General features: G+C 40.5%; 2 protein-coding genes across 2 annotated transcripts in view; both read left to right on the top strand.

Annotated features, from left to right (window-relative positions):
* SEMA3D (semaphorin 3D) overlaps positions 1-27330 on the top strand; it is a 134773-nt gene that overhangs the window by 25785 nt on the left and 81658 nt on the right. Inside the window, exon 2 of the mRNA XM_032106293.1 lies at positions 15418-15608. Coding sequence (XP_031962184.1) covers positions 15494-15608 — 115 coding nt within the window. The 5' untranslated portion in view covers positions 15418-15493. The remainder of the gene's footprint in view (positions 1-15417; positions 15609-27330) is intronic.
* On the top strand, positions 22970-25289 carry LOC116442812 (inositol 1,4,5-trisphosphate receptor-interacting protein-like 1). The gene has a single exon (XM_032106295.1). It carries the CDS (start codon positions 23587-23589, stop codon positions 25081-25083), a length of 1497 nt encoding a protein of 498 aa, XP_031962186.1. The 5' UTR covers positions 22970-23586; the 3' UTR covers positions 25084-25289.

The raw sequence follows: 27330 nt of genomic DNA, 5'->3' as shown, positions 1-27330 counted from the left end.
AAAGTGTATGCTTTCTGTCATTGTTTCAATGTTAATTTTTGATAAATCGAGAAACTTTTGAACATGTGTATTTTTTGAAACAATTCTGAAATTCATTAGGCAGTGACAGAAATGCCTTTGCATTATAGTGATCCACTGCAGATACTAACTTAACTTGAAATTTGACTTTTGATAGATATAATGGAAAGAATGAAACGATTCTGAATTCTAAGTAAATAAATAATACTAATTCGATCCTCTGAAATAATTACAGTTTATAATACTGAATTGAAAACTTTGTTTTTGTTTTAAAATGAAAGGAACTTTTTTGATAGGGTTCACTATTGTATTTCTGTGAGCTGTAACCCCTTTGTACATTTCCTACCCCTCATGATTCACTCTGTTGCTAAAGAAGTTGTGTTCTGACAGGCCTTTAAATTAATGCCTGTGCCTGTATGAAGCACAAGTATGGAGTACATGAAGTACAATTGTTTTAAGTATTCATATTTGTCTACTGTTGCACTAAAATCTAACAAACTCAAAGGAGAAATCCCTTTCATGAGCTGTAAATTTCAAGTTCTGACCTATTGACTTCATGAGAGTAAAAATCCTCCAGTGGGAGTAAGATGTTCATCATGTCTTAACATAAAGTCCAAGAGTCAAGGAAACCCCTGGCTGAAATAAACAAGCAGCTCATCCAGTCTGCCATTCTGGCAGCAAGAGTGGGTAAGACCAGATGTTTCTACAGAAGGCATAAATCTTCACAATTTTACTGTTCTGTATTGCAAGATGGTGTTTCTTACATCACTCACACCTTGAAACATGAAGATTAATAGAGCTTATAACTCTCTTTCTTCATAGTCAATTTGTAGCATAAATCTTAAAACACATTTCTTAAATTATTCAATAATTTTAAGAGCAGAAGATTTTAAAGATACATTATCAGCTGGTGCAAAAGTAAAACCATTCACCCCCATGCCGCCTTTACTAGAGTAAAAGTTGTGGATATGAGAAAACCTGACCATTTCAGTAAACTAAAAGTGAATTTTACTGCAGTGTGAGAGAGGCCAAGGGTCTTGTCAAGGAGCGATGCGACAGAGCTCCCCAACTGCTGAGTGCTGGGATGCCTTTTTCATCCTACCTGCCTGAAGGTATTCACAAGTTCGTGTGGGAGCTCTTCTGCAACTGGTGTGGAGCCACTGATGACTGTGAAACCTGAAGGGTTTCTCTTTCACTGATCTCACCTCTGGTTTTGCCCCGCCCATGTATTTGCCAGCCTTGGCAGAAACTTACTTTGTTGTATTGAACTTACTTTGTTCAAAGCTGGTCCTGGATTCTCACCAAAGATTTAGTTGTGAAATATTGTATCTCATCTCGTGCTGTGACCGTAGCAAGATATTTTTCTTTGGCAGCAAATACTCATTAGAACTGATGACTACTCTCACCTTCTTAACTTTCTCTTGACCAATTTTCACTTAATTTCCCACTCATTCCGTGACACGATTTTATGCAAAATAAAATAATGAGGTAGCATGCGTAATGCCTCTAATGTTGAAACAGTTGGATGATCATCACAACTAAATCAGAATTTTTGGGTTTTTTATTGCCCAGTGGGATCTACTTTCTGGCTAATGTTATGAAGGTGGTGGTGTATGAGGGGAAATTAATACATTATCACATTGCACTGTTGGTATTGGAAGTGTTTCTTCACACATGGGGTAGCAGACATATAAAATTGTTTGCCAGATGGTGTTGCAGATGCAAGAATTTTACAAGGGCTCAAAGGGACGCTGGACAAGTACTTGAATGTGATATCTACTTGGGGTTGCAAAATAGACAGGCCACAATAGGCTCAGGAAATCTCCTGAGCTGAAAATAGATGGAGAGAAGGGGGAGCACTAAGGATGGGGAAATATCATATATAAATGTTCTATAATTATTCTTCTTACTGTTGAAAAGAGACCACTAGACTGGATGAGCCTTCAGTCTTGCCATTACAAACATTTTTATATTCTTACTTAAGTAACGAGCTGTTGTATGAGAGGATTTTTCTGGAACAGGAAATGAATGTTGAAGGTGGAGAAAACCCAGAACTGCTTAAATGTAGAAAATTAGTAATGTGTATTTTGGTCCATATTGCTAAGGAAAGAAAATTGAGATAAAACTTTAATGCTGAAATAGGATCAAATGTGATTACTTGTTCAGTTACTGACTGCATAGGTTTGCAGCCTTGCCTTTTTAGCTTTTATATTTCACCTGATGTTACTGTGAGGAACAGATCTTCATTGGTTTTGTGGTGATTTCTACTGGTAGTTCTCCAAGTACATATAGAAGGCATTTTCTGATGTAGCTGCATATCTTGTACATCCTACATGCTTCTTTCTAAACCTGTAGCAGAACTTAAGTTCTGTAACTTGCACTACAGTACACATATACTATTGATAAAGAAAAAACCAGCTGTAGCACTATGTCTGCTAAAGATATTCTTCTTTTTCAGAATGGGGATCCTTATGTGGAACAATTAAAAGAGGCATGGTCAAGTTATAGTTCATGAGTCAGTCTAGTGACTCATGATACTGAAATTTATTATGCACATAAGGCATTTATTTTAATCTTGTTTTTTTAAATTTGTCTCATCCTTTGTTACGGTTGGCCTTGCATGCTGGATTCTTATCTTCTTATTGTTTTGTGTTTTTTAATGTTTGCACATGCACGTCTTAAAAACAAGAATGTGGCTGAAGTGCCTCTAAGAAATAGATGCCAAGGCTTGAGTGGGCTTTTTGAATTCACTCACTCTGCACATCCTGACTACCAGAGCTGGGTTATATTTGTAAATCTCGCCGGAAAGAGATGACTTTCTTATCATACATAAAATTTAAATTTGCATCTGGCAGAATTTTTTTCGCCAAAAAAGTTATGGTTATCATTGTTATTATTGCTGTTTTAATAGTATTAGGATTAATAATGATGGTGAAAATTATAACTGTCCTTACTCCCAAAATTGCTCTACTTTACATTAAGAAGACCAAAACTGCTGCAGTGCTTTTCTTTGCATATTTTAATGTTTTGACAGACAATATCAGCTACAGACTTTCATCAGCCATCTGAAGTTACTGCTTGCTGATCATTAGCATGACTACAACCCATGAGGTTATAGATACTCTGAAACCATTCAAGAAAAAGTGCTGTGAGAAGGTATTTTTCCAGAAAGCCCATCTGTAAGAAAGACTGCTATTTGCGTCCTCCCAGTTTATTAGTGGCGTGAGACAATAGCAATTTAACAATCATTTTCCTTGTACGAGTTATTAGTCATCTGTGTTCTTTTGAGGTGATATTTTCAGTGTCCCTTTTTTCTTTTTCTTCTTTTCTTTTTCTTCTTCCACATTAATGGCACTTCTGTCACCATATGGCTTAGTTGTTTACAGATCTCCAGAATACAAAACTCACAGTTTGCATGTATGTTTCTGTTTTTCTCGGGGTGCAGAAAAATGTGACTATTTTGTGTTTCCTAGAAAGGGAATTGTGAGACCTCAGGCCGCATTGCACATTACACAGAAGGAATCAGTAATGAGCTCTTTCTGTGCCTCAGGAGGAGCACAAAGCAGCTGGAGTGGGACTAAGGGTCTAGACAGCTGAGCTCAGTGGGGATGGAGGATGGTCAGCACTGCACAGAAAATGTTCGATAGCTTGTCAATTCATGACCCTGAGGTCTGAGAGGCTTCCATTCCCTCAGACAAATGCTGATCCCCATTAATATGAATGGTTGAACTTCATTTGACATCAGTCAGTCCAGGCTCTGAGTGCAAGTACATTATTCCCAGTGCCATTAATGCGAGTCACATACCCCAGCTGAGCAGACAAGGGAAGCAGAGTTTTCAGTAGTCATTGTTGTTTTGCTTTTGCAGGACTGTGTGAAGGTGGTCAATAGGTTTATTCCTCATGACTGATTATCTTCAAGATATTTGTTGCATTTTGTGAAGTTCATCTGCAACCTTGTGCTTGCTTCTTAAAACTGATATGCTGTGTCATGTAGCCCATTTGACTGGGTAGAAAGAAGCATGTCATGTTTAAGATAGTGACACTGATAATTAGCTGTTAATATCTAATTTCACTCTTTTTTTTCACTTCAATTCCTCCTAGAATATCTACTGAGTACATTTAGCATCAGCTTCCCCAGCTGAAAAATTAGGGATGCATTTCCTTTGCAGTGACTCAATGATGTATGTACTAGTTACTGTATATTTTAATTTGAATGTTTGAAAGGTATTATATAATTTTTGAAAACTGTATCTTAGTAGCGTTTTACTCTTCTCTAGGCACAGGAATTTTGATTTTGCATTGTGACTTAAATAGACAATAACTAAAAATCAAGGCTTAAGTTGCTTAATTGGTTGTCACATACCTCATTTTAGAGGTGATTACCATTTAGTTTGCTGAAGGACCCAAGGACTCAAATTCCTTTTGAACAGCCAATATCTATTTTTTCTGATGACTTATTCACAGCAGTTTGGTTTTTCCAGTTCCTTGTGAGGAAATTGCCCTTCATAGGATCTGTCCATGTAAGGTTGTTGTATAATGCATGCTCATTTGCTTAGTTATATTTGTAAGCTCCAGCTGTGCCCATCACTTGCTAAATCTGTCATTGAAGGATTTTGTTTTAAATTCTGCCTGTCTTTGTTTTCAGATGTCTCTGAATTCCTTCCTGTGTTGAGTCACAGCTGTGAAAAGAGAAATCTCCCTCTTTAATTCAAGGGTTCGGTGGTTTAAAAGCACTAAAGCCTGGTGGGGAATGGCTTAAGGAAGATAGTTAATCATGGTGATCCCAAGGCTTCATAAACTTACACAAGACTCATCTGACAGGAAGAGTCCTGGATATCTTCAAGTCCTGGCTTCTTTGAGGAGTGGCTGTTTTACCAGGGAGTGGAATCCTCTATGGAACAAGCACCTGTGGTGTGTCTTTGCCACCTGCTCAGCCATGGCTATGGAAACACAATCTTCTCCACTGCATCTCTTTTCCTAGCTAAGCCAGTGTGGAGCCCAAATCCTTTCCAGTAATTTTTTTTTCCTCACAGCCTTGAGAAATATTTAATGTGGTAGCTACAACGGCTTCCACTTGTTGGTGCCACTGGCAGGAAGGAGTTGCTGATTTGGACAGAAAAGAGAGGTCAGCCTGGAACATGCAGATGGTCTTGTCTTCTGGGTGAGCAGAAGTCATTGGCTTGGTTTGGGTGTCAACAGTTCATCCAGTGGCATTTCTCACCCAGCTTCTTCTAACTCCAGTGGGGGAATCCTGGGAGAAATCCTCTTCTTGTCTCATCAGTGCAGGCAAAAGCCTTATTTCACATACTGTGTTAATAATTTTGACACTCAGTTCTGTGGTTAGTTTTCATGGGATGGGCAAACCAGGACCACGTGGATGAACACTACCCGGCAGCTGTGAGATACTGAATTAAGTTATAGAGATAATGCAGTGCCTGCCCCTATGCTGTGTGTACTTCACTTGTCCTATGCACACGCTGCTGTTCTTGATACCAGGGTTTATGATCTGCCTGTGAATCAGTTCTTGAATTGCTGCAGCTTTTGGACAGTTTTAGAAAAGAAAAGCGATCCTGTTTTCAGTCAGATTTTAGTAGTAGGGTAGTTGATTCGTAAGCAGATCAGTTAGGCATTGCCCTTATCAGAAGAGTCCTTGGGAAGATAAGATGACTAGAGAGTAGAACAAGTCATTTGATGGCTGTCAGGCATCTAAGTTTAGGTGGAAGGGTGTTGTATGTTGAGCAAGACCTTCAGTGTGTGATTCAGTTCATTTATTCATTTGTCCATTAACTGCTAAAGGAAGTAGTAGAAAAATTAAGGTTGAAGGAGACATTAAGAGGTCATATGGTTTTGTTTGTATTTCAAAGAACGCATAACTTCAGCTTTGGATGAGATTGCTCAGCTATGTCCAGTCAAGTTTCAAATGTCTGCAAAGATGGAGAATCCACGACTTCTCTGAGCTCCTGTTACAGTATTGACGCTCCTTGTAGGGAATGAAACCTCAGAACTCCCTCAACATTGAGATTGCCTCATCATCTTAGGGGACAAATGACTGCTGGGGAAAAGGAAATTAGAAGTGGTGTTTTACGTCCTACCTTTTTTATATTGGTCTTCTGGTTATGGAAACTAACTGGTTACCCATCAAAAAATCTTTCCTTTTTTTCAGTGAAATACTGATTCATCTGTGTACTCTCTATCCTCACTTTGTCCTCACAAGACAAAGGAAAGTTACTGTGGTTTTAAACCAAAGTGGAGGTATTTCTGTGTTGAATGGAGGAGGTGATACCTGAATTCTTGGTTTCTTTTTCAGCATGGCTGTTTCGGATTCCAGGAAATGTTGTGATAGCACCCTTCTCAAATCAGCTTAAAAAAACTATTGCACCAAATATAAATTGATTTCTGCTGTGACGCAAACAGAAAGTTCTTTGAGGGTCTGATAGTAGCATGTTGTAACCCTTGAAAATAGTAAAACTGATGATCAGGGGACACAGGACTGACTGTTAAAGATTTGATAACCTGCTGTCTGAACTCATGCTGGCAGCATGTTATTCCTTACGCAGCTCTGTGAAGTTCTTTAGAGAAAATGAAACTGTGATTGCTTGTAATTTTCTGCAGTTCGCACAAGCACTTAAATCAAGAATAAAACACTGGAAGAAGTGATATTTGAGTCATGGATCTCACTGCAGGAGTCAAAAGTCTGTTGTGCCTGTGGAGAAGTTTGGCTCTGTGACTAAGGGGATGTGGGTACTGGTCCTGACTGCTAGTGTGACCTTATCCAAGGGATGTCATCTCGTATGGTAGCATTAAAAGAAATCCAATTAACTCCTGATGACAAGGATAGAGGATAGAGAGTAGAGCCATTAAAGCTTTTAAACTGCTCAGATGCTGTAATGTTGAGTACCTGAGGGAAACCCATCAAGAGGAATAGGTCCGCATTGAGTCAGTGACTTGTATAAGCTCACAAGTGGGATTTTTTATAGAGGCTCTGGTGATTCCCTGTCACACATACTCCAAATTTAAATGAAATCAAATGTTTAAAAAAACTAGGAAGGAAGCAAATGTGTTCAGCCCAACAATAAAATAACTGGGTTAATGGGCCAACACAGATCACTGCACTGCAGTGTACACGTTCGTATGTGTATCATTTTACATTCTGGCTGCACAAAATGTTGATCCAAAATTAGTTGGACAATGGATTAAAAAAACCCTCCTCCAAAAGAGTTCAAGCATATAGTCATGAATTATTAAATCAATTTGTTGGAAGTGTAAATTAAAATCCTTCTGGCATGTCTTTCCCTATAGCGTGGTTTATGTATTAAACCCTGAAGACTGTGCTGTACAGAGTTCACTGACAGTGCATCAAATAATGAGGCCATACATTGATGAAAGGAATTTTAGGAAAATATGCCATTGGATATATAGCAAACATATTTGATCAAAGCCCAGCTGCCATATGAGGTACACATTTTTTAACCATTGCTAAACTGTGTTAGCCTGAATTCTTTTGAAAACTATTATTTGACTTTTACACAGCTGACAATAAACTAAGTAGTACTGGCAGTTAAGGAAACATCCTATCAGGATTTGAAAAACAGAAATAATCCAAAAAAAAAAAGTTATATTAAGATGCCTACTACAACATGCAGTTGCCTCTACTTAACATTTGTAACATTCTGTTTTTCTCTGAGAGTGTCATAGACTTTAGATACAGCTGGGGAATCTGAGAGTGCCTGCAAGCATTTAAAAAAAATTACAAACTATTTGGCAAGACATTAACGCTTACATCAGATAATCTAGCTACAAATTTTAGCACAGTAAAGCATTGGCTGTGAAATGAAATGAACATTATAAATATTTCTGTAAATGTAAATATTTGTTCCTTTATTTCTTTCTGCTTTGGGGAGGGTTTGTTTTGGGGTTGTTTTGGTTGAGTTTTTGGTTTAGAAGGGTCTTCTGGGTTGTGACTGTGTGCATGGTCTGCAGGTTCAGCCTGCACACAGAGTTGGCTGGCTGGTGGTGCCTCAGATGCGTGTATGGCTGAAATGTGTAATATATTGTTGTATAGTGTACAATTAATGGAGCCATCCAGCACTAGGAGCTGGCTGAGATCTGGATGGCTTGGATCAAGGACAGAAGAGCCCCAACTACTTGCATCTGCAGATGTATCCGTGCAGACACCTTGCTGGCTGTACCCTTTCACTGTTACCCACCTTGGTGCTGTATCGTGCAGAGCAGTAAGTCTGGATTTGATATATGACAGATTTCACCAGAGTGCTACACTACCTTCTCATCAAGCTGGGTTTTTCATAAACGTACAAAAGGCATGGTAGGGCAAGTTCAAGTAACTAATCTGTAAAATACCCTGTTGCCACTAGTTACTGGTAACCCCCAAAAATATCAGCTAATTCAGACTTCTGGTCCCTGCTAGAGGACTCGTGCTCCACTTATGCATATGTTGGAAGGTCTCCTACGACAGGAAATAGAACAGTTTTTCCATAGCAAAACACTGGCAAGAATTCCTGGAGGTGAAAAAGAGACTAATCCTTCCTTTGTGTTGGCCATTGTAGGTTTATGTTTCTTCCAGCAGAAGAATGGTGGTTGCAGGGTCAGTGGTTTAGCTGGCTTGACAGTGCTGCCTGGGGTTAATTCAGGCTGTGGCAGGACAAATGCAGTCTGCTAGGGTTTAAATGCTCAGGAAAATCTCCCCAAAATGAGCATTTATTTTCTCTGATGGCCATCATGACAATTTTCTGGCTTTTCGGTATTTTCTCAAAAGCAGGCCAAGGCTGTTCCACAGGCTAAGCTTCCTGCAAGTGTTCTCTCCCTGTCTCCTTCACTCAGAGCTGAGCCAAACCACCCCAAGTGCTGCAGGTGGTGACAGGCATTTCAGAGGAAAATTCTCTGTCTCTCTTTGAAACCCTTCAGACGTCACAGTACTTGGCAGAAAGTGGTTTCCATCTAGTCTACCTTTTCATTAATGTCTCTAGGAATTTTCATGCTACTGCCTTTTTCTTTTCTTGGATACCAAAGTTACAAAATTCATCTTAGAATTGCTTTTCATAGCTCTAGTGGTTTTTCTGGTCTTCTGGGGAAACATGCTGTATTTAAAATAATGTAACACTGAGGTTTGGCTTAGGGCTCCTTTTGATTCTTATGTGTTGCTAAATCGTGCCTTACACTGCTTTCTTCTTTGGCTTCTGTTTGGGTTTATAAAGAGCCTATGGAAAGCTGTTATTATGGACGTAATACCTGAAGTCATAGTTCCTTCCTCAAAAGAAAACAAGAAAAAACAAGAGGAAAAAGAATCTGTAAGAGATGCATATGCATCTAACTTTAGAGTGAAAGGCATGTTGATATTTCTGTGCAAAGAACCCGGCTGCACATCTGACTGGTGGGACATTTTATTTATGTGCCTACCTCCTCTTGGCAGTATCATTATTACATTATCAGATGACAAGTTGCTTTCCATCCCATCCTTTTTCTTGAACAACAGATACTGTGTTTGAGAAACAGTCTATAGAATATAAAAAACCATGAGTAGGATTTTTTTTTTTTTTTTTGAGGAGACGCAATATACAAATAATTAGGGTTAGAGAATAGCATTTGTTTTATCCTCGGTCTTGGATTTATGTTATATGTCCAAAAGATTTAATGCCACAGATAAAATTTCTCAGAATCACCATTTGTAATGATACATAACATGTCTGTGTGCATGTCTGTCTATCTGCCACTTTCTGAAAAGATTGCTTCTGTGTCTGTGTGAAATCTTTGGGTGTAATCCTGACCTCACTGACATAGACATGAAATATATCCTGGTATCTTCTGAGGATGAAGTGCTCATTTCCTATGTGTATAATTTTAGGTGCCTGACAGTAAATTTCATGGTCAGATAAGCTCTTCAGAGCAGTGTGACACAGATCACTCTGTAAAGATTACCCATTTCTACCAGTGTTTATCTCCAAATAGACTACATGCCTGTTAGAAATGCTTCCACCAGTAGATTCCCTTCAGAAAGATGCAGAAAAGTATGAAAAAGTAAACAAAATAAGAGTTCCTTCCTTCTACTTCTCTCAAGTTTCACTTCCTTAGTCACCATTTTTACTTTAGTTTGAATTCATCTCAATGTACAAAAAAATCCAGCATAATCCTTAAATGTATTTTCTCTGTCTGTTGGAGAGCTTTATTTATTATCAGATGGTTCTTTGCAATAAAACCAGATTTTTTGCTGTCTTTGTTCCCTCGGTTGCATCCTCATTGTCTCTCAGACCCTTCATTTTTCTTTGCTCTATTTGGTTCTTCTCAAGTGGGAATCAGAGCAGTGATTTTTCTTGCCAAGTTATTGGTGTTGAATGGATAGTGTATAAATCCTGTGAGAAGCTCAGTAAAAGTGAAAGCTTTTAAAGTTTTGTAAAACTCATTGTAAGCTGGGTTATGCTTCTTATGAGTCTTTGCTAATCATTTGGGTATTTAACAATAGCGAAGACTGCTCTATGGCAAAACCTCATCTAAACCAGGTACACTAAACCCAGTGATATAAGCAAAAAAAAAGAAAAAAAGATCACCTACTCTAGGCTCACATCATGTTTTTTGATTGTACCATTGTCTTTTTATTAATTAATTTTTCCTGGTGTTGGGAAGTGAGGCAATGCTGATCTGGGGTTTATGTAAAAAGCAGTATTTTTCTGACTCCTGAAAGAGAACATTTTCTGGACTATAAACAGCACAAACCCTACTTAATAAGTAGGAGAATAGTGATGAATAATACTGTTTACCAGTTCTTGGATGGAGTTAACTGAGATTTCACAATGAAGAGAAAAGCATCTTCTGCCAAATAATATATCAACAGACTATCTATCTAAGTGGTACAAGAACATAGTTTCATTGTGCTCTGGATGAATGTCATCTTTGTTATTGCAGAACTAAGTTAAGAATATTAAGTAAGTCTAAAGATGCAATTTTATTTTTAGTCTATTTGATTTTATAAGTTACTAATCTGAGTCATGTATGCTTATAGTTTTCTCTCTTATTAACAAAGACAATTCAATATCCAGTTCATGATTATAGTACAGTTTTGAACCACTCAACAGTCAACCATAGTAATTTTTCTTTTGGAATATGTATGATAATTTCAAGGTGAGACATCTACATAATGCATTGGACACATATTTGTATATTTGTAGTTAAAGTAACATGCTTTAAATTTGTGTGCATATATATAAAGTACCTATACTTAATGAAGAGATCATAAAGAGATAGGGTACCTTTCAATAAATTTGAATTGTAGGTGGGGTAATTTTTGTTTCTTCTTGTAGGTGATTAGTTTTAAATCTTTTAAAGCAGTATGTTTGTCTGACAGGCCACTCATGCTATTTTATTGATGTCTAGAAGGGACATCTTTTGCTGGCTTCTGACTCCATAGACAAAATAAAACCTCAAGATCTCAAACAAGGATAGATGAGGAAAAGAAAGAAAAACTCTGGCATCAGTGATAGTAAATTAGATATTGAGGCTACATGGCCTAAGCAACTTACTCATTAAGTTTTTTAATGAATTTATAAGCTTATAATGACTAGTTTGCTGTAGATTTTCAGTTGTCACAATTTGCAACATTGCTATTAGATTCACTAAAACTGAGCCGTAACTGTTTATTTGAATGTAAAATTCTGAATTTTAAAATGACCTTGGAAACCTAGTGTTGGAAACAGGTTTTAAATTATCCTCCAATTCCATAAAGGATTTTATTTTACAGAACTAACCAAGAGTTACATGAATACAGTTAAAAAAGTGTGTGTTTGCAGATGGGTCACAGTCCTTTCAGCTCTGGACTTCATGACGCCAGGAGAAGTCGGAAACTACACAGTATTTGTGAATGCAAGATTTTGCATTTAGATAGGTTTGAGCTGAACGATCTGAAAAAGCTCCCATAAGCACAGAACTCCTTACTGTCTGTGTGTTTGAGAAGGCTGAAGAGCTCTGTTTATTGCCACAAAGGGCCTGGAATAAATTATGTTTAGTAAATTGGCTCCAGGTTTTCTTGTTTCAGACAGTAGCTTCAGAGCAATCTGTTTTATAGGCTCCACTAAATCTGACCAATTGCAGGGAGGTGACACCTCATTTCAGAGACGTGACATCACACATGTGCCAGTCAGGTCCAGCCCCTCTCTCTGTCAGGATGGCCGGGCACCAGCAGTTCAACTTTCTGTCTTTTGGCAGTTTAACCTACAGCCTGTTCCGAATTTATGGGCCCCGCAGGGAGGGCCTAGCAGGATGGAGCCAGGCTGCTCAGCCCCTCCTCAGCCTTGTGCCTCCCACCCCTACATGGGGCAAATAAAAGCTTCTTTATTCCACTGGAAATGCCCCTGTTTCAGCGAGGTATATGCCTGGCTTCCTTCCCTGGTCAGTCTTGCAGGTGATAATTAACACAGTGCAGTGCTATTTCCTAGCTGAAGCCAAGGTGGGAAACCAGCTTTAGCCTCAGCATTTTTCATTTCAGACTCTTTTTCCTCATTTATTTTGGATCTGTTCATGGTGAGGAAGTTTTACAATGTGTTGGTCCTTAGCTGAAGTATCGAAGAACTGAACAAACCAGTAATTTTTCCTTCTCTGACCAAATTCTTCTTACTTTTGAGGGGAGGAAAGAATGGAGGAGTCAAATCTGAGTTTAGGTTTTATGTTTTATTTCTGCTCATGGAACTGTTTGCTACTGAGCTGCGTGACCGTGGGTCTTTTCAGCACAGGACACTGATTGACATTGCATGTGTTACAGAGAGGAAGGGTATTTCCTGAAGATTAATGGCAAGTTAGTTGGCCTGAAGTTCATTAACCTGAGCTAGACTGTTGGAAGGACTCTGTGTGGAAGCTGGAATTGTATTAGAGGATCATCATAAACTAAAAATATATGTGACAATCTGGCCAGATTGCAATGAATCTAAAGACAGGACAGGGTTGGCTCGCGCTCACAGAGCAGCTGCCTCCAGTGTAAACTAACCGCCTTGTGAAAGCAAATGGTTTTTCACAGACATTATTCAAATAAAAGGGGAAAGGGAAAAAAAAAAAAACCCAACCAAAAAAAAAAGGAAGGTTCCCATTAGCAAAAAAAGCCTACATGAAAGAGTGAGGTTGTGAGCTATGGCCAAAGGCCCGAGTTTGGTGCTGATTCTCAATCAATTCAGCAAATGACAGTGCATTGATGCAACTGTTTTTTTAGTCAAATTTAGTCCTGATTCTTCACAGTTATTTGCCTCAAGAAAATGAGCCCCATATCCTTTGGTGAGTTCCCTGTTGGCTGAGGCCCAGACCTTCAGGCCATGACTTCTCAACATACTTGCAGTGAGACTGGCTCCCTCTTAATTGCTTCTTTTTGAAGTATGGTTTGTCACTATCATCCTGCTGAAGATGAACAGGGCTGGTGTCTCATCTTCATATATTCTTCCCCCTCCTCCCCTCTCCTTCTTTTCCCCTTTTTCACCTCTAAATAAATTTCTTAAAGGCTATTTAACCCTGGGATAGTCTAATCCACTTTAGTCCTTCGTGGTCCACCCTCAAATAGGTGTGTTGGCACAGAAGAAGTAAGGGTGTTCTCTTAGGATCTGATACTGTAATAAAGGGAAGAGAAGGATGAAACAGGCATTTCATGTTTGTCTGTTTTCTCTCCATGTCATTTCATGAACATGTACTCACACTTGGCCAAGAGTAGTGCATTCAGACACTGAATATGAGTGTTGAAGAGGGGACTGAGAAGAAAGAAGCTTAGTGTTCTGCAATAGGAATTATACTTTGGGGATTTTACAAATTGTTTCCCTCTTTTTCACCATCATGCTCTTCTTGCACACTTCCTTGTCTTTTGCTATTGAGCGAAAGTCTGGAGGCTCAGAAAGCCCAAGTTTCATCTGAGAAAGATTTCCTGTGTCAGAGAGAACTGAAGGGATTCTGTTTCCATCCTTTCATGCCAGGAAGGATGAACTGCCTGTATCAGGAGGTGCTGAATTGGTTCTCGGTGCTGCTGTAGCTCACAGAATTGCAAGACCCAGTGCTGCAGGAATTCAAATAACAGACCAGTGGAAAGGCTCAGGGGCCACAAGCTGTGCTGCATCTCTCATGGACTTGCAAGGAACCTCTCCTTTGGTGTCTGTGCAAGTGCTGGCTGATGTGGGCACTAGGATTGCTCTTTTAATCAGGCAGCTCCAGTACCTTTCAGAAAAGAATTTTCATGGCACATCATGAGCCATTAATCTCTCGACTAACCATAACATTTCCTTACTCCTTGGTTTTACAGCATTACTCAAACACTGACATTTGTCATTTCACCAGCCATCTCCCTTGACCTCTAGCATCAGGCACTTGGAGGGGGAAGGATCTAGTCTCACAAATATTTTCATACTCTGATCTCTGTGATTTATTAACCATGAAGTTTTGCCTTCAGAACTCAAGATGCCATTTCAAATAATTTCATGTGCAAAAGTCGAGTTATTGGGCAAAAGGGATCCTTGATAGCTGGGTACAAAGGACAGCAGGACTGCTGTTGCTGTTTTTTTTTCAACTACTGTGCTTGCTGTGTGACCTTGAGGAAATAGGTTCATTGCAGCTTTATGGTTCCGTTTTTGCATAGAGAAAATAAGGGCAGTGATAATTGCTTTCATTTGTAAAACACTTTAAGATTTATGGAATATGAATGATTCTTACTAAGTGAAAAGTGTTGCAAAGCTGGCTTAGTTGCACACTGTGCTAACAAAATCCCATATCAGCCTATTGACCCCAGCCTGAAACACTCATTAAAAGTTTATAGGACATTTTGGTGGATGAGTTGAGGCAGTTATTCTGCTGGAAATATCATACTGAAAGCACTTTTAAATCCATCATCTGCTTTGACTTTTTTCTCTATTAAAACTAAACACAACTGCTTGCTCTATCCAGTTTTCTTAGTTTATTTATGAAAAGTTTTTGATGGGTATGTACTCACTGTTAACTCAGCTTGTACCCCCATGGCATCTGAGACATTACAGTTCATTCTAGTCATAGCATAAACATACAATAGCTGTTGTACTGAGACAACAAGAGTTATAAAACATTAAGATATCCGGTGGACTGGTATTAACTATCAAGTTGCATGGTCACTTTTGAATGGCAAATGTTCTTTTTATGGATACTGCATTAATTTAATTTGTGCTTAAACTTTAGCTAGGCTAGACACTGGTGTTTGAAAAGTTTACATATTTTTCCAATGTCAAAATGTGTAAATTTAGTATTAAAAAAAACAAAACATATTTACTTGTACTAGAGGAAAAATACTTTTGTAGCAAAGAAGTTAACTGAGGTGCTCTTTAAAGATAGGTCTGGCTTGCTTACAGAATTGTTACTTACGCAGTAAAGCAGATCTACAGATGTTTTCTTTTTTTCTTCCAGATAAAACTTGGATTGTTTGAAAAGTGGGGAGATATTTCACCATAGTACAAAAGAAGATACAGAAGAGGAGAGCAGAATGAGAGCTTTGCAAGTGCCACGTGCCTGCAGCCTGCTGTCTTTAGTGATGCTGTTCCTTCCAGTCACTGGAACATCAAAACAAAATATCCCAAGACTGAAGCTTTCCTATAAAGGTAAACTTTTCAGTAGCTTTTCTGATGCTGCCACTTTCGTTTCAATGTGATACTGCCAGCAGTTCTTTTTGTATTACTAACCAGGAAATACATAATAGAAGCCTTAAAGATGGATGAATTCTGCCTCAGGGCAGTATTAAAATCTGGGTTTTTTGTTGTGTCGGGGCACATGTTTCTGAAGTATAACTGTCTTTTAAAAGTATTATTTCTGTTTGCTCCAAGAGGATGTTAACAGACTATACATAACTTAGAGGGGAGTGGTACTTGAAACACTCTGAGGTGCATTGGAGACATTCCTATGTGGCTGGTGGGGATGATGTGAGACATGGAGGACATTCACACCTTCCTACAGCATCAGAGAAAGTTGAGAGAGCTGACTCAAGTGTTTCAAGGGGACTGACATTTATTTTTGTAATAATTCTTTTTCTATCACTAAGTGGGTATGTTAAACTCTTCATATGTGGTTTTCTTTCTCCTTGCCTCTTTGGATCACAAAAGCGTGGTTCTCTGCAGAATTTCTTAGTCTTGTGTGTAGTTCTTGTTAAGAATGGTACCATCTGAGGGATTTCAACACAGACATATTTATGTATTAATGGATAACTTTTTAAAGAAGGTAGATTTCTTTTTGCTTTGAATGTACAGTATACCTCCACAGGCACAGAGATGTGTCACTGATACTTTCTTCTTTAGTGAAAACAAATGCTCTCCAGTTAGTTATGTTTCAGCTGTGTCAGCACCTTGCCCTTATGGGAGCTATTTCTGCTCTGTTTTTCAAACTTATGTCTTCCTATGCATTGCAGAGTTACACTCAGGATGGTGTGATGGGACAGGCTGTAAAGCCTTCATCGGGGCTTATGATATGTTTATCATGAGTTTAACACCCGGAGAAATTTATTGAGTAAGCAGAATGACATGCTATTTATTTACAAGCTTCTCTTTTGCTAGATTTGCATGCCACTGTGCATGCTATTCCACTGTGTATATAAATGTGTTTGGATGTGTTTGTGTGAGAGAGACAGAGGAAGCAAGATCAAGGGATCTTGACAACATTTTTATAAATTGAGGAAACAGTTGCACTCACTGAAGCCAATGAATACAGAAACTGAAAGACCTGACATGAGTTATGAAAGTTAGCAGTAAAACCCTCCTAACATACAGCCGGCCTTCTCACAGCTAGGCCTTTTGAGATAATTCCCAAAAGCAGCATATACCATATGGCGATGGCATTTATTGTGGATTTGACACTCACGATTAGTGAATGCCTCTCAACTTCAAAAGCAGATAGCCTTTGGCAAAATCCTGATGGATGCCTTTGGCAGGTAAAGAGGGGGAGAAAGAAAAATTATTGAGGTCAACACAGGGGAAAAAAAAATGGCTGAAATCTTAGTTTAAAATAGTGGCAGAGACCTGCTGGGAACAGTTGGGAAAATGCCTGAGCTCGTTTAAAAAGACAATGAGCAGATGATTGATATTTAGGCCCTGACCCAAACTTTTATTAGCAACTTTATAAACCTTTCAGTTTGGCTTGAGGGATACCGTTTCCTGTCCAAACTTATTCACCTATATCCCTGTAGGGGGGGAAAATCAACAACAGATACAGATGCAAAATAGCACATAAATCTTAGTTTTGAGAGCTGTGATGGAACTGAAAAGTCAGAAGAAAGAGAATTACCAGAATTTATTGTGCCTTGTCTTACTTTCTTGGGGGGTTGGAAGGTGTATATTTTTCCACATGGAACAAGAAAAAATTTAATGCTGTTTTTTCACACTTCTGTATTGTAAATGATTCCAGTATGGCTTATCATAATTAAACTGTATTTTGTGTGTTGACAACAGAATATCAGATGCACTGAATATTTAATATAGTTTTGAGAATTAAGTCTACCTTCCTCCCCCCAAATCTTTCAGACAAAACAATTCCAAGGTTTCTGAGAGTAAGATGTAGGAGAAATGAACTGTTTTGCCAGTTCTCATAAAATTGTTAGTCATGTCACTGACAAGTCCTGGCATCTCTGTTCTTTGGAATTAATACTTGAACTATCATGAAGCGGAGAATACAGGGCTCTTTTCCTTCTTTATGGAAAACAGATGAGAACTAGCCACATCAGGCAGTTCCAAAACCTGGTCACATGTGTCTTTGAAGGGAAGGTTTCATCTCCTTTCAGGTGCAATGTGTTTATGGCATAGCTCCATCTTCCCAGAAGAGCTGAGCATTTGCTGGGGCAGGAGAGCTGGAAGTAAGCAGGACTTTGCTCTGCAGTTACTGAATTTTCCAGTTGCATCAATCAGTGGTGGATGGAGGAAGAGGGAGAGGGTAGGGTGGCTGAAGATGTGTCTATTAACTGCAGGAGTGCTTCAGTGAACCACAGCATGTCAAAGCTCCTTTGTGTTCAAACAGCAATTAAAATTTTAGACCTTCTCTGAATGGCAGTTATAGGTTTCCTTCTTCTCAAGGTTGTCATCTTAACGAATGGGGAATCTGTGCAGGAAATGTTAAGATATTCCAGTGAGTGATGTTGGGATCAATGTAAAGTCATACAATGGATTTCCTTTGTTTGTCCCAGTCTAAAGATGTGTTCTAAAAAATTGTGCATGTATAAAACTAAAACTACACACAAATCAATTAAAATATATTGTAATACAGAATCAAAGTCATATATTCTCCACCTGTGTTAATCGAATACACTATGATCTTTAATCACATATCTCATCCTTTCACATTTTCCCTGATCCATTAGTTGAAAAATTCTCTTATTCACTCAGACTTAACATTTAGATACTTGTTCATGTCATTACTATCCCAGAAATTGTCACTCCTCTTGTGATGTTTTTAGGGTGCTCTCACTGCATATACTTTACTTAATCTGTGTATCTTAGATACTTCTACAAGATTGAGGTGCTTTTACTATTATAGCTTTAATATTAGGAGAAGGTAACAAACTGTCTTCTAATAGAAGATTATGATCTTAAGAAAACCAGGGGATGATTTTGAGTAATATTCCATATTTTGACTCTCTTTGTCTAGTACTGCTTTCAGTCTAAGACTGACAGTGTGTATTTGTCACTCATTTTCATGTAGCTGGAGATAACCTGTGACCTTCATCCAAACTGCAGAACTCCACAAGCGCAGAAGTGATATTCAGCTTCCCTAAGCAGCACATCCTTGTTGTCTGCTGCCTCATTTAACATCCTCATTCCAACCTCTAGAGCAGATGCAGAAGGTTTTCATATACCAGTCTAATTCATTAATGTCATTTTCAGGACAGCATCAGTTCTGTTACTAAAGAATGGAAGGCTCTGTGTCCTAATTCATGTACGTTTAATTCATACAGTGTAGACAGTCTTGTTTCTGTTTTATCTTCTGAGTAATAATTTTTCCTAATTCATTGGGAGGTCCTTCCATAAATATCGTGTGTGTGTCTTTTTAGATTTTACTTCATAGGGAGAAGTAAAGAATAGCCAGACCAGAAGGTTGATTGCCTTCTGAGAAAAAGAAGAAAAAAAATCAAATTTTTCTCAATTTGTGGCTATCCTAAACTTTTCCTGCAGAAAGAGAGAATCCTAATTGCAAATTTAACCCTATTGATTTGATTTACTTTGCTGCTTTTCATGGACATTTTAGTAAGTGTAGTCTGTGTTCTCAGTGAATGCATTTATATTACAAAAGTGTGCACCCTAGTTTCTTGGCTGGGGGGCATGCCCCAGCCCAGATTTGGACATTGTCACCAGTGACATCCACAAACATATATCATTCCCGTGTGGGAATGTGGCCATTCCCCCGAGCAAACCATGCTTGCTGTGACAGCGGTGACTTGGTCAGAGTACCAGGAATCCTGCATTGTGACACAGTACAGAGGAATAAGCATGACTGAAGGCAACGTTTGACTTTTAAAGCAGGATTTACTTAGCACTGTTAAAAACTACTGTGGTAGTAATTTAAATCTAATAAAAGCATTATTCTCAGCTGATTTGTTTTTCTCCATATAGAATGAATTAAGATGTAGTCTCACTCTCACTGAAGTCATGGCAAGAGTTTTTCCACTGAAGTAAATTGAAGCAAGATCAAATTCACACTCCTCACTTTTTTCATCTTACCTAAGTAAACTAAAGACAGGCAGTTCTTTCTCCTCTGCTGAAGGATGACAGTGCTAAATCAACAGCTCCACATGGAAATTAGCCATGTTTAAGGATTGTTTAGTTTCACACAGTGTTTTGCACACAGGATTTTCTTCCCCCTAAGAGTGATCCATTCTTAAAACATGGTGAAAAAGCAAACAGAACATTTTGGTGCAGGAATTCTTTTGAAAATTTGACTGGGTGAGTACATTTCCTTAATGTTCAAAAACTATCCTTTGAACATGCTATTTTACAGTGTCAAGCATTCTGTTCTCTATATTGTTTTTGCTTTAAACCTGTTTCATTTTATAACTGATGAGATGCTTAACTGTTGCATCAGAGCAGTTAGTTTGTTCAGTTTCAGTACAGCTGGCATATTTCCATGTCATGCATCATTTAATTATACATATAAAACATAGTTAAAATTGTACAGCTCCATGAGCCTCACTTAAACTGTCTGTGACACTGCAGTAATCCCAGTACCCTGACGGGGTGTTGCACAGCTATGACTGGTTGGAATGTGGTAAACTGGTGATGTGTAAGAGAGCCTAGAAATGAGCTTGCATTTTGCAGCTGTGCTTGCTCTACTGGAAGAGGAAGTAAAACCAGAAAAAAACTGCTCTTGTGGCAATATCAGCATCTGTAAATCTGAATGCTTAATGAAAATCAAGGAGAATGTGCTGAGTGAGGAAGTGGTGCTTTTCCCTTGTTTGTCGTTTTAATTAATTTTTGGTGGTTTGTTATTTCTCAGAAAAATCTATCTCAGATTCCTCTGTGGAAAAACATGAAGTGTTTATGTGAGAGTGAAGATCCTAGTATTGGATGATTGTCTAGATATGCAAAAGACTTTGCCTGTTTTGTCTCAAAAATGCTTTCTGGAGGCAGTGATCATTGAGACTTAAAATGTACTCTAGCTTGAAGATGGATGGGCACTGCTGTCCATGTGTATATGCTGTCGACTGAGTATAAACTTGAAGGCATTTATTACATCTTAGTAATGGGAAAAGCAGCAAATTTCTTACAGACATTTTTTTCCTTTTTTAAGCTAGTGAACTTGAAGGTCAGATTCAACTATATGTTGCATTTTCTGTCATATAATTATCATATATATAATGTCCTGAAGAGCAGCCTCCAGTCAGTGACATCAACAGTTTACATAGCAGTTGAACTAAGAATAACCTTGGAGAACTGACCCATGTCAACCTCTTATGAGTGTAAACTGTACTTCAGAACAGTTTCTGTTTTTTCATGATCACAGAAGGGCCTCGATTGGATAAAAGAAGAATTGTGTTCAAAAAATACAAAACTATTCTGCTGAATGTTCACTTTACTATATCTCAGAAGATGAGAGGAAACAAAACTGAAAGAGTAATACTTAACAAAGGATTTTTGCTCCCTTATAAAAAGAAGGACGGGACAACATCAAAAACAGCTTCCCTAGAAGAATGCAGGGAAGATACATGATAAGTGGCATCAGCTTGGAAGAGGGATCAAAACTCTTTCTTTGATTACTTTTACTAATGACATCTGTTTAAGCAAATCCAATTCAGAGCAGTTTCAGAAATCCCAAACTTGTTCTCTTTCTGAGCACTATTTGGAGGGCATGATCTGCCTGACGTCAGTGTCTGTCTAGCAGTGGACATTTGTGGTCACTATGCAGGTGCTCGATTCACATCCTGTTTCCTTTTCCTCCCTCCCCGTTTATGCAGTTCCATTTATAGGTGAGTTCCCCAAAGAAGAGCTGAGGAACATAGGGGATGACTCTTCCGTACTCACAGTCCTTTGGAGATAAATACACAGAGACAGCAGAAAGAGTAAGAATTTCCTTTAATAAACCAGCGCAATATCAGACAAGTCAGAGAGACTGGTTAACTCTGTTTAAGGCAGACAATTTTGAAGATGGTGGGAGTGACAGATGTACATCTTTGCTACAAATTTGAAAAAGGAGACGTTCTACTTTCTGAACAAAATCCTGGCTATCCAGGAATTTTGCACTGTGTTGAACCATAGAGTTTTAAGAGCTGAGAGGTTGTTGAAGACACCAAAATTTTGTAATTAACTTACTGGGCCTCTTTAGGAGGGTGTTACGTCTTCCTGTGCATCATTCAAGAAGCCTGGATTTCTTTCAGAAAGATTTCTCACTAAATCTGTAACAAAACATTAGCCTATATGACATCCTGCCCCAAAAGTAATAAATATAAATATTATTAATAAAAAATGACCCCCTCCAAGATTAAATAAAAGCTTACACCTATATACCAAGAGCATCCATGGATCATGTCACACAAATTTATATTTGACAAGGGTTGTGTGGGAGGGCGCTTGTGCCTGCTTTGTACAGGGAAGCTCTGGGGTTCACGACTGATGGGTCTGCACTTTGTGTCTCTTGAGGCTCTGGGTGCCCAGGGCCATGATGAGTTCCCGGGCTGGGGATGGCGGGTGGGGCTGGCCTGTGATGCGCTCTGGGGCCCGTGACAGCACAGGGGCCGTGTCACAATGGGGGCAGCTATAAAAGGCCCCATTGGTTGACGCTGCCCCCAGTAGAGCCTGGGGTGAGTGCACACAGGCGGTGGGGAGGCAGGGCTGGGGGAGGGCTGGGGCAGAAGCGCTGGCAGCCGGGGCGTGTGTTCTGTCCCTGCATCCAGGGCCCAGCCCCTGGCGGGAGCGCCTTGCTCAGGCTCGGTGCTTGCTGGGGCAGCGGTGCAGGCCTTGCCTCCTGCCAGCTGCCGGGGGCCCTCTCCTTCCTGCTGCCACATCCCCGTGGCTCCTGCCCTGCACTGGCTGCCTCCATTCCACCCCTACTGAAACCCTTCTGTGTGTCCTCTTGCAGACCATGGCTTTATTGTCATTGCTCTTCGTGCTCGTGCAAAGCCTGATGCAGTACCCCCAGCCAGCTGGGGATGGGCTGGATGAGGCCACGCACCGGCGAATGCAGGAGTGTGAGGAGCTGCTCGACCGCGAGATGGCTCGGCTGCTGCAGGAGCTGGAGCAAGGGCCCCCGGAGCAGCAGGACGAGGGCTGGGGAGCCCTGCTCTTTGGTGCCCTGCAGCAGTGGCCATTCTGGGCTCTTGCTGGACTCCTGCTCCTCTTGGGCCTGTGGTTTAGCTGCAGGAAAAGGAGCCGTGAAGCCAACAGCAGTGGCAAGGACCAGAGCTCCTGCAAGACCCTAGGAGATGAGAGAAGAAAAGAACAGCAAGAAGACACTATTGATTCAAAGGAAGATGGAGAAGACAATATTATGACTGTGGAGGCAGATGACAGCGGTAATGAAAATGAAGGAGAAGGCAGTCCTGTGGCTGCAAATGAAGGAGAGGAAGATGATGCCAGTGAAGGAAATGAAGATGTGAAGGTGAAGGAAGACCAAAATGTGAAGAATGAAGATGCCTGCGACTTAAAGAAAGATGAAGGACGGAGTGATGGGAATGTGCCAGGAGGCAACACTGCTGAAGGAAATGAAGAAGAGCCTGGCAATGTTGCTCGAGATAAAGAAGGCCATGCTGAAGCAAATGAAGGAGAAAACAAGGATGTGCAGGTGGAACAAGACCATGATGCCGAAAAGAAAGGAGGAGATGGAAATGAAGAAAAAAACAATGATGCAAATACGAAGGCAGGCAACAATGATGATGTAGAAGAAGGTCAATACGAGGGAGATGGAAAGGGAGAAAACACAGATCTGAAGGTGGAGGAAAGCAGTGATGTCAGTGAACAGAGAAGCAGTGATTGGACAGGACAGGAAGACAACAGTGATGGTGGGAATGCAGTAGACCACTGTGGTTTTGCTGCAACTGAGGAAGAAAAGAATGATGTTGGAAATGAAGAAAGCAATGTTGGAGACAAAGATGAGAAAGGCAGTGCTGCCAGTATGAAGGGAGAAAAGAATGAAGATGGAAATGGAGAGGAGCACGGCAATGTTGCTTCAACTGAAGAAGGTGCTGATAAAGCAAGTGAAGGAGACAGCAACAATGTGAAGGTGAAGGAAGACGGGCATTCCAGTGAACACAGAACCAGTGATCAGAATGGGAAGGATCAGGAACACAGGGATGAGAATGTGAAAGGCAAGAATGAAGATGGAAAAGAAGAAGAAAGTGGAAATGTGGCTGCCAGTGAAAAAGAAGGCAGGGGTGCTGGCAAGGACAAAGGCAGCCGTGGTGGAATTGAAGCGGAAGAAGACGCCCGTGACATTGGGAATAAGCGAGGGATCCTTTTAGTGGATCGCATACAGTGTCCTGTTGAGGACGTGGAGAGAGGTCGCTCAATGGCAGCTGAGCTGATGGAGAACTTCACGCGTGTGTTTATTGACAGCGTGAGCAATAGTTTCTACCCGGTGCCTCAAGAAGCCATCGGGGTGGGCAGTGCCTTTGAGGGTTGGAGTCCCCGTGAGCAGGACGTGGTGTACCGCGTGCTGGTCCCACTGAATCCCCCGCCGGGACATGCCTTCCACCTGGAGCTGAACAGTGCAGGGCAGATGGCAGCAAGGACCTTCTGCGTCCGTGTGGAGCTGGTGTGCACGTGCGAGAGGGAGCAGCTGGGCGAGAAGCTGTTGTGCTTCCTGCACCACTCGCAGGAGGAGCTGCGGCGGAAGCAGAAGCCCAGCCTCCTAGAGACACTCTGCACCGGCTCCTACCTGGACGTGGAGAAAACCTCCCACTGGTTCTACCAGCTGGTGAGATGCTCGTGGCTGCATTTGCCTCAGTCATACTCATGGCACTTGGTGTTTCAGCCCTGCAGCCGGTCCTGCCAATTCCGGCTGAGCAAAGGCAAGAAGAGCCTGATGGTGGAGATGCTGTTTGGGGTGCGCCACGGGGACTCCGACATCTTTGTGGTCAGCCAGCCCACAGAGGCCCAGAAAGGCGGCTCCAGCATCTTTGTGAGCAGCCAGCCCACCGAGGCCGACTCCATCGCAAGCACAGCGTGGCCTGAGACGTACGCTGTGGCAGAGGCAAAATTCTTCCAGCACGTCGCCAGGCAGGTGCCGTGTGAGAGCTTGCACCTGAAATGCCTGCAGCTCTTCACCTGCATCCTGAGGGGCACAGGTTTTTCCAGCTCGACCTGGAAGACTGTGGTCATGCACGTGCTGACCACCGTACCGCTGTGCCAGTGGCGCAGGAGGGAATTTGCGCGGCGGCTGTGGGACATCATGGCATACCTGCACTGCTGCCTGCAGTTGAAACGCCTGGAGCACTTTGTCCTGGGCAACCAGAGCCTTCCTGCAGAGATCAGCTTGCCGCCGGCAATGCGAACGGTCGAGCCGCTCAACCTCTTTGAGCACCTGGCCCGAGATCCGGCCGCCCACGCAGAGGCGATGAGAGCTTACGGTCAGCTGCGATTCTGCCTCTGGATGCTGCTCTCCACCCACTGAGAGGAATTCCCTGCACAGAGCTGTGCTGGCGGGGGCTCACACCCGATGGCAGCCACGTGAGCACTGCATAATTCTTGCTTTTTTCACTGGCAATCCTGAAGCTTCTTTCCTGCTCCCGTGGATGGAAGATGCTGCGGCACACGGATTTACTGTGCAGACACACATCTCTGCGTTGCCTTGCCCTTCACCTTCCAGTTTACCACAGTGCTGTTGCAATGTTCCTACATCCACGAGGCAGAAACTGGCTCCACCTGCACATCCTTACAGAAGACTATGAACTGAGAGAGGTTGCTTGGCATACCTCAAAGACATGAAACTGGCCTGTTAGGGACTTAATGTAGTTGTTCAGTGACCTGTAGCTCCCTTTACTATGGGAGAATAGGTAGTCCAAGTTTTTATAATAGGAATTCTTTATTAGCATTGCTTCCAGAGGTCCTTTATTATTATCAGTCTATAACTATTTTGCAAAGTTGCTCTTAGTTTAGGAAATTGAGCTACCCTACTATAGTAGATTGTCTGCTTTTCAGTAATATCTGGATAGCTATGTTTGGAAAATTAATAAAAGTAGAGAAGTGTCTCAAATTGCCTGAAACATGACATTCTTTATATTTAAGCCTCTGTATCTTAGAGAACGTCATTCCTATATACCTGCCTGAAATAATGACATTTTGCAAACAGAGATGTTGGATATGTTACGTATGCTCTCTCTTGAGCAAACCCATAGAGATGCTTGAAGGTTGATGTGAAAATGCCCTGAAATGCCTGAAATTCTACAGCAAGAGTTCTCCTGAATTTTTTAGGAATCTTTGGAAAAGTGTTCTTTTCACAGTCACTTTTATAACTGTAATACCCCCCTGGGGAACAATTCAGTCCTGAAAGATGAACAGAGAATTCCCTAACTGCAAAACATGTGGTTTAGTACATAATTCTTTTTTGGGCTTCTCATAACCATGGTTTTAACACAAAACTGTGAACACAGAAAGTCATGTTTTCTCTATTCCCAGTTGTCTGTATCCTTTTGGAGAGGCCCTGTTGTTTTATGAATATTACGTTTTTCACCAGGTCTAATAGTATTGTATATCAGTGAGAGCCACTTCACATGCACAGCTTTGTCCATGGTGACATGCAGCTAAACAAAATGTAATTTACTTCTTGCAGTACATTGTAGAGATTTGTAGTAGTCTGGAAGTATTTATTCTCTTTGCCTTCATACCAATATATCTGCGGTCAACTGGTCAATTTTAAACTCAGCATACTTTAGGAATTGGATAAATTGCTGCAGTCGTGCTATAAATACTTTTCTTTATCCCAGAAATTTGCTTGAGTTTCTACAATGCCCATGTAAACCTTCATGTGTATTCTCCAATATGAGAAAGGACTTGCTCCTACCTAAATGAAAGTGATGCAACCTTTGTTCTTTCCCGTATATGAAAGTTATACAGCCTTTAGTTTCAGAGTCCTTCAAAGTTGTCTGTAACTGTTTTGAAAGTGGCTGAGATGTTCCATTTCTGCTAATTTAGGCATGGCTTGTCACTAAAAAAAATCTGTAACTAGTCACAAAGGGCATTCTGATTCTGAGCCAAGTGGTTCTACATTGCTGCATTGTGACAGCATGCTGGAGTTGAGGAATGGCAACATGGTCACCACACATGTGACTTGATGCTAACAAGTGTAAATATGTTTTATAAATGCAAATACATATTATCAGAACAGAATGAAATTTTTACTTTTGAAGTCTCTTTGCTGTGGCTCTGCTGCTGGAGATTTTATAAGTAAGCAATGATCATGCTGTTTTGAGCCAAGTCCACTGAGATACTGTGTGAAATGAATAAACCCAGTCGCTATTCCAGCTTCTATCACTCAGCAGTGAAATATTAACCTAGAAGGGGAGTTAGCTGGATACTTATTTAGTCACGGGGCTGGAAAAAAGTATTTAATTTTGAGGAAAACAGCAAATAGAGACCATAAACTGAGTGCTGAACACCTACTCATGAAAGACCATCCCTGTAACTTTGTTACTGTACCTTGTGAGACTGCTGGTTCTGTGTTAGCCAGGCTACAGAGATGCAGTGATTCAAATCAACAGCTTGCTCTAAGCTTGAAAATCATTGGGAAATGTGCTTTTCACAGTAAATTTTTCCAGTGTAATATCCTTGGTGATAGTAAATATGTCTCGCTGTGAAGGGAAATTTCAACGTGTAAGATTAAAATGTGTTGTTTTATAGACTGAGAACAATTATTAATTTA

The sequence above is a fragment of the Corvus moneduloides genome, chromosome 4 (assembly GCF_009650955.1).
Source record: "Corvus moneduloides isolate bCorMon1 chromosome 4, bCorMon1.pri, whole genome shotgun sequence".
Classification (NCBI taxonomy): Eukaryota; Metazoa; Chordata; class Aves; order Passeriformes; family Corvidae; genus Corvus; species Corvus moneduloides.
This window is presented reverse-complemented; position numbering and strand designations above follow the sequence as displayed.

Coding starts and splice junctions, on each gene's coding strand:
- LOC116442812 (XM_032106295.1), top strand. CDS start 23,587: ATGAAGGGAGAAAAGAATGAAGATGGAAATGGAGAGGAGCACGGCAAT.